Consider the following 12,958-nt stretch of genomic DNA (forward strand, 5'->3'; position numbering starts at 1 on the left):
CACACACACACACACACACACACTCACATTTATCATCTGGGCAAGCATGAATAATCATACATAAATATCATTGTTATTTTTCATCACTGTGGTTGAATCAAAACTTCTGAAATATTGTCAGCTTAAGAATATATATTTCTTTAGACCCTCAGCTGTATGGTCAATCTTTGACAAAGCAGGAAAGAATGTCCAGTGGAAAAAAGACAGTCTCTTCAGCAAATGGTGTTGGGAAAATTGGACAGCCACATACAAAAGAATGAAACTGGACCATTTCCTTACATCACACACAAAAATAGACACAAAATGGATGAAGGACCTCAATGTGAGAAAGGAATCCATCAACATCCTTGAGGAGAACACAGGCAGCAACCTTTTCGACCTCAGCTGCAGCAACTTCTTCCTAGGAGCATCACCAAAGGCAAGGGAACCAGGGCAAAAATGAACTATTGGGACTTCATCAAGATCAAAAGCTTTTGCACAGTAAAGGAAACAGTCAACAAAACCAAAAGACAGCTAACAGAATGGGAGAAGATATTTGCAAATGACATATCAGATAAAAGGCTAGTATCCAAAATCTATAAAGAGCTTAGCAAACTCAACACTCAAAGAACAAATAATCCAATCGAGAAATGGGCAGAAGACATAAACAGACATTTCCGCAAAGAATACATCCAGATGGCCAAAAGACACATGAAAAAGTGGTCAACATCACTCGGCATGAGGGAAATACAAATCAAAACCACAGTGAGATACTACCTCACATCAGTCAGAATGGCTAAAATTAATAAGGCAGGAAATGACAGGTGTTGGTGAGGATGTGGAGAAAGGGGAACCCTTCTACACTATTGGTGGGAATGCAGGCTGGTGCAGCCACACTGGAAAATAGCATGGAGGTTCCTCAAAAAGTTGAAAATAGAACTATCCTATGACCCAGTAATCGCACTACTGGGTATTTACCCTAAAGATATAAATGTAGTGATCCAAAGGGGTACGTGCACCCGAATGTTTATAGCAGCAATGTTTACATAGCCAAACTGTGGAAAGAACCTAGATGTCCATCAACAGAAGAATGGATAAAGAAGATGTGATACACGTGCACACACACACACACACACACACACAATGGAATACTATGCAGCCATCAAAAGAAATGAAATCTTGCCATTTGCAACAACATGGATGGAACTAGGGGTGTTATTCTGAGCAAAATAAGTCAATCAGAGAAAGACAATTATCATATGATGTCTCTGATATAAGGAATTTGAGAGGCAGGGCAGGGAGTTGTGGGGGTAGGGAAGGGAAAAAATGAAATAAGACAGGATCGGGAGGGAGACAAACCATAAGAGACTCCTAATCTCACAAAACAAACTGAAGGTTGCTGGGGAATGTGAGGGTAGGAAGAGGGTGGTTGGGTTATGAACATTGGGAGGGTATATGCTATCATGAGTGCTGTGAAATGTGTAAGCCTGATGATTCACAAGTCTGTACCCCTGGGGCAAATAATACATTATATGTTAATAATAAAAGAATATATTTTTGTTATTTCTTTGTTTATGGAAATAATGAATTATAAGATAATTTCAAACTTGCAGAGCATTTGGTATACAATTAACTAGATTTATAATATAGCAAACAAAATGATCCTTAAGTCAATGAATTGAGTAACGTCCATATGTAAAATAGATTATAATAGTTCATATATTATAATGTTCTAAGAAATGTATTTTGTATCTTTCATAATGAACTATTCCTATTTGATGGTGAGCCACAGTGGGCATAGAATTATTTTTGAATGGATGGAATTTCCAGGTTATTAAAGTTCACTTAAAACACTCAAGGATAAGACAAAGAAAGATAGGAGATATAGGAATTATTGGTACCATATAGAACTAAAGCCTGTCCAGTGAAGAAGTATGTATGTTTTAATATCATATGTGTATCTGTAGTATACATCCCATGGGTTTGGGTAGTTATTGTATTTGACACTTGATCCTGTGGAACAAAAAAGAAAGGGAGGGAAGGTGGGTGTAAGGAAAGAAGGCAGGTCCACAGGTTGCTTTCTTCTGTCACTACTAACCCAATTCAAGAACATGTACACTGTCAGATCATCCTGAATAAACAGTGACCAACTTCAAAATCAGGGTAGGTTTATTGTACCAAAACGTTGTCGTGAGCTCTGTGGAAAAATTATGTGCCAAAAGCCCAGCTGCCCTCTGAATGTAATGCCCAAGACTGTATGTACTTTCCATTTCACCTGCCTCAGAGATGATTAACTCCTTATGTGTTCTAGTATATTTTAAATGGCAACAACAAAGCTGGTTATAGTTGTGGCAGAATGTCACATCATTCCAAATTAGAGAAAACTCAACTAAAACTAAATAAACAATAAAGAGGAAGGATTTTTCCTCAGAACTGAAGGTCCAGATTTGGGTAAGGAGATGACTTTGTGGTTGAACTATATCATCAGTAATCTAATTTCTTTCTGTTTTTCCATTCTGCCTTGGAGCAGGATTGGCTTCTTTCTAAAGCTGGCTCCCATCATGGCTGCAAAATGTCTGCCAGCTTACTTCTGGTACCACAAGCTTCCTGTCTGTGTCTAAAAGGAAGAGAAAGAGGGGTTTTTCCAGACACTTTCTCAGAAGATTGAGGACGCCTCCTTTCCAAGAGCCTCACCTCACCCAAGCATGCAAAAACTTGATCTTACACATCAGTGTCCCCAAATGGGTCATATGCTTACCTAGACAAATAATGGTGGGCAGGAAAATGGAGAAGATTTATTTATTTCTGAGATGTAAATAAACTTCCTTTCTAAATCCAAAGGAGGAATCATCTTCCCCCAAAGTACTGATGTAGATATCCAAATAAACCTGAAGATGATACAAGAGAGCTTTGAGAGCTGGTGAAGTAACCCCAGTACACACTGTGAATAGTTTCCTATAAGCCTTCTAATTTACTGCTTCAGTTTCAACAGCTGCACCCATGGCACTTTCCTAATGCAACAAACTTTGATGGGTATAGCCATCATTCTCAACATTTTGTGTTTGTAACATTCACCTGCTGTACTTTTTTAAAATGCTGAAAGCTGAACTGACATCCAAATTCAAATTCAGTAGATCTGGGGCGTCTGAATGAAATGGTGATTCTGTTATGAGCAATGAGAGAACCACACAGTTGTTTTCTAGATCCGATATGTATTTTTACTATTTTTCTGCTGTTACTATCATTTCTGTACATCCTTCTGCACTGTAACCAAGCAGAGTGATACAGAGTTATTTGTTTAGTTTTGTTTTGCTTGGTGCATGTGTTTTGGGTTTTGCTTTTTTTTTTTTTTTTTGGTAAAGATTTTATTTATTTATGGTGGGGGTGGTGGGGAGAAAGCGAGAGGGGGAAGGAGCAGAGGGAGAGGGAAAGGGAGAGAGTCTCAAGTGGACTGTACGCTGAGCACAGAACCTGATGCAGGGCTTCATCCCACAACTCTGAGATCATGATTTGAGCCCAAATCAAGAATCAGACTGAGCCACTCAGGGGCTCCAGTGCATGTGTTTTTAATTTCCAGAATTAGAGGAACTTGCATGTGACAAAGATGTATTTTTCAATTTGCTGATTTCAATGAATTCTGTGAAGCGAATGGAAAAGTGAAAAATCATTTGGGTAGCATGGCGTTATCTTCTGTGGTAATTATTTAAGTTAAATGTCACTAAATGGGCCACTAATGTCTATTTTGAGGCTTATTTGTACCTTTGGGGCTCTAGCTGCCACCTGTTAATAGTTCATGATACTCTGTTTGGTAGTGTAGCTAGCCACCTACAAGGTCATCTTTCCAGAGGTAACTGCAACAGTGAATTAATAGTAATACTAATCCATATGTATATGTGTTTGTGTGTGTATATTTTCATAGTATCAGTATTGGTTAGCAACATCTTTGTATCATGACCAATCACCGTTATGGAGATGTTGTATAGAAACAGAATTCTGTGCAGACTTGTGTATCTGCAGACTTTAATATTGTTAATCTGTTACAAAGATGCTTTTAGGTATTAGAGGCTTAAGGGTAGGTTAGTGCACTGCTTACCCCGCAGGCTTTGGTTTTAAGACATTCTAATCACTAAGACTGCTATAAATTTGGAATTGTCTTTGTTTCTGTGCTGGATAGTTCTTTCTGAAAATGTCTTGCTTATCCATATGTAATGGAGGGATAAAATCTCAGCATTCCTAATCTTTCACTCCTTAGGCGTCACATGCTTAGGATTTAACTACATACTCCACATCTCACCTGCCTGTGTCTATCCCTGGATTGTAGGGATCTTATGAAGTTTCCTGGTCCTTACATCCAGTTTTTCCCCCATTATGTTTAAGTCCAAGTAACATTACCAGAGATCTAACCAGTCCTTACTCCAGGACCCTTTTCTCCTTTTTCCCTTTCTCTCTTAATGGATACTGAATCAACACTTTGGGAGATAGGAAGGCAGAGTGGAAAGAGTTTGGTTTGAAAGTCACATTGACATGAGCTCACATTCAAATTGTCCTTAGACAAATTGCTCAGTCACTCTAACCCTCTGTATCTATCAAATATGAGTAATTTTCATTTCATCGTAGCTTTTTATAAATTGAGTTCACAGACATAAGGTGATCCCCCCCACTTTGATTCTCCAGACTTTTACTAACAATGACTGTCTAAGTCTGCACTTCTACAAAGCGTTATGGTATTTTCCTAAAAGGGAATTCCTGGAAGCTTCTAACAGTTTTCCTCTTCGAACATGTTATGATATATTTTGGACATAATAAAGCAGCAAATGGCTTTTTAAATATTTATGTTCTCCACACCGTGCATGCCAACTGTGTTTGCTCTCTCCATTCCTTCATGTGCCAAGGAGACAAGCCAAACAGTGTGAGAGGAAAATACTGTCAGGACACAAAGTCAGCTTGTCTAAGGTGTCTCTGTGCAGATGTAACCTTAATGGGAAAGAGTAGAGACTGCTCCCTGGTTACACAGTGATACCTTGATTAACGAATCATCTGGGAACAAAGCTCCTTTATAAGCAGTTCAGCCGAGTAAATTTTTATTTTAAAACTTCATGAATCAAATGAAATAGCACTGGCTGGTGTCATATAACTCAACGGTCATATTCGGGGTAAACTGCACTTGTGTACAGAACAGAAATACCTCCTCACAGAGTCTGTCTGTTAGTGTAAAGCTGAAGAGGTGCATTCTAGGCCAAATTGTGAAGCAACTTCAGGTAAACTCTTTTTCACTCTTATAACCACCATGCTCAATCCCCTACATACTCATAGCAGATTATTACCCTTGGAGTCTGGCTGCTCTTAAAAATTTCTGTCTGTTAAAACAGGAATCAGTTATAGTTCATGTTACCTTTGAGTTTGAGTTGTTGTTACCATATATATATTATATATATATATATATATATTTTTTTTTTTTAAGATTTTGTTTATTCATTTGATGGAGAGAGAGACAGTGAGAGAGGAAATACAAGCAGGGGGAGTGGGAGAGGGAGAAGCAAGCTTCCCGCTGAGCAGGGAACCCAGTGTGGGGCTCAGTCTCAGGACCATGGAATCATGACCTGAGCTGAAGGCAGAGGCTTAGCGACTAAGCCACCCAGGTGCCCCCATGTTACCTTATATTGATGTTATTTAGTAATGTCTTGGGGCGCCTCAATGGCTCAGTCGTTAAGCCTGCCACTCTTGATTTCTGCTCAGGTCATGATCTCAGGGTTGTGAGATCAACCCCTGCATGGGGCTCCACACTGGGCGTGGAGCCTGCTTCAGATTCTCTCTCTCTCTCTGCAGCCCCTGCTAATTTTTTTTTTAATTCCTCCCTTTCAAAACAGGAATCAGAATGATTCACACTTTGAGTTATAGTTCATGTTACCTTTTGTTGATATCATCTAGTAATATCTCAATCCTGGCTACAAGTTAGTATTGTTGAAAGAGATTCTGACTTAATGGGTTTGAGGTGGAGCCCAGAGTTTGGCATTCTAATATTAATTCATGGTTTTGAACCGCTGCTTTAGCATAAAGTTCTGTTTTACTATTGTAACCTCTGCTTTTATAATATCCATGTTTATCCTTTGTGGGTTGTAGACCACGTCTGTCAAAACCCCTTGGATCAACCTTCAAAATGCAGGTTCTTGTGGCCTCACCACGGTATCACCACTTCTGAATCTTAAAGTGTGTGGTACCTGTGAGCTGAGTGTGTTTGTGTGTAACCCCTATCTTATTTATAATGTCTACTTCATGGAATAAAATTTTCGCTATCAACAATGCCTTTTGATTCCTCTTTGCTAATAGAAAATTCCCATGATGTGGTGACAGTGGGGTATTCATATGTTATGTTCAATTTCTATTTTTAACAATATAATTCATAGTAATTATAATTTACATTCAAATTAAATAAGGCCAGTCTTTTTTGCAAAAGGAAGGGAAAATCAGATTCAGACAACTGAAGGGTCTTTTCTAATACATAAGTATTTTAGAGTATAAAAGTATATAAATATTAATTTAATGTAAATACCCATTAATTTGTCATTATCCAATTATCTAATGAAAGATTTCTGTAATTTTATAATTTCGTAATTCACAAAATTACAGGTCAGGAGCTTGTAGTTATAGTTTGAAAATGCAGAATATATTTATGTTCAATTTTTCTTTTTTTCTCTCTCTCCCTCCCCACTCCCATCCACCCTCCCCGTCTCCACCTCACCCCTTTTCCTCTTACCATAGCATCAGATGAAGAAGAGCCAACTTCTGCAGGTAAAGTTCTTATGTTGCTAAGATTATTTCTATTTAATTTAGTGCCCTTGTTAATTGACCCTTCTTTACCCTTTGAAGTGTATTTATTCAGGTTTCAACCAAAAAACTGGCATAGTTTTATTTACTGACTTTTTTTTATTTCTTGGACCCATTACGCTGTCCCAGATTAAATGAAGTTGGTTATAAGTTCTAAATAAAAAAAGAATTGAAAATCAACTACCACAGAAGAAGACACAATATAAAATACCACATCAACATTAGAGAATAAGGAAATGAGAAAATTAAAACATTAAGAAAAATGCCAAAAATAAGAAAACGAGGAGGGAAAACTAAAATGATAAAATGCAGAAAATTAATAAAATGAGTAGAATGAAAAAAAGGAAAATGATAAAATGAACTTCCGTGATAGAATATTACATTATCAAATATATAACTGGCACTAAACATGCTACTCATTTACATTTAAGGTTAAAAATCATATTGTTGTCTCAAACATTCACTTTATTTAAAACAATTTTCATAGTTATAACTTAATGATTCTGAGACTTGGCAGCATAACTCTGCTGCTCATCCAGCTAACCAGCATTTATCAAGCACAAGCTCCGGTTTGAACTAAGTACTATGAAGACTGCTAATGGTAGAGAAGGTATTGTACCTTCAACATGGTTCTGGGACCATGGGATGGATCAAAGAGAAATGCCAGGAGCCTAAAGACCAGACACATTTCATAAGGATAAAGTGGGCGGCACAGTTGTTGAGGTTAGCAATAAATAAAAGGCCTGGGCAGACCAGCAACATCAGGAAAAAGGAATCAGGTCCTGAGATGTAGGGGTCAGAGGCTGGTCTGAAGAGGAAAACCAGATCTCAGTACTAGATTCCTTCTTAGACAAGTAATTGAGGAAAGGAGTTAGGTCTGAGAAACAGAGCAGGAAATGGTTACTAAAACCAACGGACAAAAGGCAGCCTGATTTTGTAGGAAGGAGGGGGGAATCTAGCCCAGTTACTGGAACTTAGGTACAAGGTAGGGTCATTTCAATTCATATTTGAGCTGGTTCCAGACTTCCTGATTTCTACCCTCCTCCAAAAGTGGCCAGGTGGGGATTTTTACCTGGAGGAGTAAATTTGAAAGATCAAAAATTCAATGGGAGAAAATGAAGTAGAGGTCTTACGGATATCTTTCGTAATAAACCCCAAGGATGCTTTATTGCATGATACTCATTATAATGCCTTTGGTAACAGAATCACAGAATCAGATAAACTCTCAATTATTTCATTTTCATAATATCATTAGTTTGTAGCCTGATTCGGATGCTAAGGGTCTCCTGTTATTTTCTCCCAGTCTAGTCAATATTTTGTAGCCCATTTTAGGAGCGATCTAATCACATGACTCTATAGCAAACTCCTCTGTTGCTATGACTCCTCTATTGATATGACTCCTCTGTCTAGTTCCTGACTTCTTTTTGCCCTTACTTGAGGTGTTAGTGTTCACAGGGTTACCCAAAGACTCTGTGTTTCTCAACCTTAGCTGAGTTTTCTCTTTGTAACAATCCTTACAAGCAAGATGCTTTTCTAACCCAGGCTCATTCCTCTTCCATTTTATTTGCTCTGTTGCCTGCCAAACAATTCTGGTACGATTGACAAAGAATTATTCTTTTTGCATGGGGAGGATTAATTTTAACCTAGTATAAATGATATTTAAGTATAATATAACTATTTCTTCGTGTGATTTTATTATTTTTAAGTTATTTTAACAATTTATCTGCCTACTAAGAAAATCTTTTGGTAAATGCAACTGAGTATCTTTTTCTCTAAGTATTTATTTTACTCCAGAATGATCTGAACATCATAAAGTTTAAATTCTAGTTTAAAAGTATTTTTGTTTTTAGATGTGACTGGGTGTTTTTGTTGTGATTTTAGCACAGAATTTTAGAATAGAACAAATGTATTCTTAAGGAATATATTAAATAAAACATTTCATGTACAGATTAGCACTGAGAAAATTTGTCATTTAGGAAAGCAAGCACTGCTTCTATATAAAACCTTCCAGTGGGAGTTAAATGTTTTAATTTTATCAAAGTATATAATAAAAACAGTATTATTGTCCAGTATTAAGCCTTTTGACAAAATATTTATTATGAGATTTGTAAAACTTTGGTTTTGCAATGGATATGAATAGTTGTAGAAAGTGCATTAGGATTATTGTAGTTCTTTTTGGTAACTTTTGCAACCAGTTTTCTCAACATTTTTCTTAAATGAATATTTATTATCTGTTTATGTTTCTTCTTCAGTAATAATTATCAAAAGATACCTCTTATTTAAAACTGTCATGCAGAATATATTTATTTCATATATGGTTAATAATTCTCAGTTTCTACTCTTTTCTTCCATTAATAGAATTTATGTAGAATAATCTTCTTTAAGCTCAGACTCATTTTATAGTCTTTTATTTTTTTATTTCTTTCCTGGCTGTTTAAATCATCAGTGAAATGCAATCTTTTGTTTGCCCCCCAAATTTTACCTGAATTAAACATTTATATGTTTCTACATAATGTCTGCAGTATCTTAATCAGACTCAAATTCTTCCTTCAGATTCACAGCATAATTGGACAGTAACTTCTTCAAATACATACTTTAATTTCTTTAAATGAAATAATTTGAACGTTTCCATTAGGAGATCTGCTACTCCTCAAAATTCAATAGGAGAAGAAATAATAAAGCAAATGGGGGTGTTGTAGGGTCCTGGTTATTTGTTATTAATATACAAATTATGAAATAAGAATGATTCCTCTAAGCAAATCTACACATGATTTATCAGTGCAGGTCCCTAGTGGATACTGAATGATACTATTTATTAAATGTTTGCAGTGTATGGATATTGTATAAGAAGTCTAGGTTGTTTTTATCCGACAAGTACACAGAATTGGATTAATTATAATTCCACAATGTGACAAGTTCTCATTGTTCAGAACCGTTTCTTAAAAGAATAATAAATAGGTTCCTATCTTGAATAACATAGAGTGTGAAAAAATCAGAAAGATAGACAGTATAACTCTGAGAAAATTAATGAGTTATTAGGTAGTGTTTTACTCATGTTACAATGCTACAAAATGATATAGGCATTTCTCTTTACTAAAGAGCCTATTTGATTAGCCTTTTTTTAGAATATTATGAATGCTATTATTAAAACAGATAACTGATCCCTCCAGTTTATTTCCATCTTACAATGTTTACAATATTTTTAAGATTTATTCTGTATTTATTTATTTAAATACGCCTAATTTCTCTTATTTAAACTTCTAAATTGCCATGCAAAAAAGCAAGTGCTTAATAACTGCTTTTTTTTTTTTTTGGTGTTATTTTGTGGAGGAGAAGCATAAAACATCACATCTGTGTTTCTCCTCTTGTGGATATATCCCGTTATTGAAAATGAGCATCTGCTTGTTAATCATTCGGCTCTGAAGGTTCTGATGGGACGCATTAGCCTAGGGGTGGGTGCATGTTTTGTAGCATCTGAGTTACTAGGGCAGTGTCACATAACACCTGTTTCTGTAACTACTGAAAGCTCCTTTTTATTTATCTTAGTTGAATCTTATGCTCAGATATTTAAACATCTTATTTCATGGAGTATAAAAAGCACATCCATGAACTATACAAGAAATTTCTTCAAACTAGGTTATATCCCAATAATTACAAGCTAATGAGATTCATAGTTTTAGAGTGGCCATCCAGATGCTGTACTTTCAAATGAATCACTGTTAGAGGTGATACACACAATCCGATTATGTTGCTGCAGCTCAGCTAGTTTTTGGAAGATCTCTTTTGAAATTTCCTTCAGACTCTGTTTATGACATTGTAATATAAATTATTTCTTTATAGTCTTAGAACCATGCTATTATATTCCTCAGACTTTGGCCTAATAAATATGCCTTCAAAAACAAAGATTTGCAATTATTAAAAGTGTATAGTGTGTGTGTATCTGTGCATATGAAATATAGATCAGTTTGTAACTTTGGAAAAAAAAATCAGTTTCTAACTTTTGAAAGGCGATACATGATATTTAGATTAAATTTCATAAAATAAAACTCTTTAATAAAGTTAAATCAGTGGTTGCTTCCCACTCAGTTGCACAAATTCAATTTTCACTTATCTTTTATTTAAATTTCATAACAGGGAAAGGCTTTGTAAACTGATTATACCAATACTTTTGTCTGTCATTTAAAAAATTAAGACATTTGCATTAGAAAACTGACCTCTACAAATGAGCTAATCTATATAAAATTTAATTTATTAACCATAAGATATATTTAATCAAGCTTATCCTCACATAAATTTCCTCATTCCTCTTACTTTATTTTGTCTTATTAGCTATTATTTTACCTCTCTAGAAATACCATTTATTCATTAAGGTGATGAAATCATTATAAGAATAACAAAAGGGCCAGAAATGAAAAATGTTACTGAATGGGATCAAAGTTGGTTAAAAACTGGCTTGTCAATATTGTGGAGTTCTTGTAGCTCTACAGCAGGACGGCTAAAATTAAAACCACTTGTTGTTTATTCCAATCACCTCAAAAACAAAGCTTGATTTTTTTTCCTCTATTCTTGCCTAAGGAGAGATTTTTAATTGTTTTGTCACTTTTTTAATATTAAAGAACTGGGTTTGGGCTTATATAAAAGTAGCTATTAATATGGAGCTAACAAATGACAAAAAATTATGATTAGAAAAAATGGAACTTTCAGGTGAATGTAAAAGAATCTTTTTAGAAATCAGCTATGTTAAAACACTAATTTATGAGAGCCATACTGTTCTTTATGTTTCTAAAGTTAAGATTTCATAGTTTACTTAAATGTTAAACTTATTTGAGAACTATCAATATCTGATCCCACTTGGTAGTGATGCTAGACATTGCCTGGGTACAGTAGTTTATAATAAACTTACTGGGACCTCCCTGATGCCCATCAGAGATGCAGACAGTAGTGACTGGGCATACCAGGCATCATTATTTTCACTGATTACTTCCAAATCTTTTAATATGTTTAATCTTTCAAAAGACCAGCTTGGCCATTGAGGAAGTACACACAACACCAATCATTTAACATATAATAGAACACTGACTAGCAGTAGTAAAGATCTGTAACTATAGTTTTACATATATAAATATATATTTGTGACCTTATAGATAAATCATAATATATGGTTATATGGCTAAACCATGTGTGTGGATAAACATATGCATATATGTATGTATGTGTGTGTCTGTGTCTGTGTGGGTGTCTGTGTGTATGTATGTTTAAAACAAATATTACATATTTTTACAGCTAAACACAGTACACAGAGTGATTAGATATTTTCCTCTAACTTTTAAAATATTTAATTTTGGCCCTACAAAACCTTCCCTTTGTTAGAGTGAATTTTGTGATGTTCTTCACTATGCTATAGATTTCTTTTAGACTCGTTCCTGTTTTTTTATGAAATTTAATTCTGCATGGCTGACTTTGCTCAATTATTCTACAACCCATGCATTTTGAAAAGGAATAAAGCTTACCATATTATTCTCTAATGAACAAGAGCTGCTTTTGCATTCTGATCTTAGCACTTTATTTCCTTGGGGTCTGAAATAGAGCTTCACATCCTCATTTTTGTTCGCCTTGTATTTGTTACAAATTTTTTCCTTTTCTATGTAGACATATTTTCCCTATAGTGCCTGGAGAAACTTTACTAATTATTTTATCAAGTATATTCTTGTTCATAAAGATATGCTAAGGAAGCTGAAATATTAAAAACTTATATATAAAAACCAGCACATCATTGCTACAGTCTCTAAAAACCAAAAGTTATTATCTGCAGCTTCTCAATGAAATAAGGAAGAAACCATTGCTTCTAAAGATTTAGCTTTGTCCAGTTTCCTGAGGCTTTAGTGAAAAGACCAAATAGAGTGGCTTTTTTTTTTTATAAGATAAAACTTTTCTATTGATGTGTGATAGTATATTGAACTGTAAGAAAAAAATAGTTGTTATTTAAACCTCTGTTTTATGTAGATAATATTTTTTCATATTTTTGCTAAGATAAACTTCACTGTAGTATAGGATTGTGTTACCAGTAGGGTATTTGGGAGGTTACCTACTCCATATCTTTCTCTTTAGACAAGTTTAAGCATTAAACTATCAAAAGAGGAAAAAATAATATATT

At 35.0% G+C, this 12,958-nt stretch overlaps 1 protein-coding gene across 1 annotated transcript in view; it reads left to right on the forward strand.

Moving 5' to 3' along the window:
• The window catches only part of EDIL3 (EGF like repeats and discoidin domains 3), a 296,232-nt gene that overhangs the window by 16,802 nt on the left and 266,472 nt on the right, over positions 1–12,958 (forward strand). Inside the window, exon 3 of the mRNA XM_032851188.1 lies at positions 6,739–6,768. Within this exon, the coding sequence (XP_032707079.1) occupies positions 6,739–6,768 (30 nt within the window). The remainder of the gene's footprint in view (positions 1–6,738; positions 6,769–12,958) is intronic.

Source organism: Lontra canadensis, unplaced genomic scaffold (genome assembly GCF_010015895.1).
Source record: "Lontra canadensis isolate GAN:19392208 unplaced genomic scaffold, GSC_riverotter_1.0 scaffold4, whole genome shotgun sequence".
Taxonomy (NCBI): Eukaryota; Metazoa; Chordata; class Mammalia; order Carnivora; family Mustelidae; genus Lontra; species Lontra canadensis.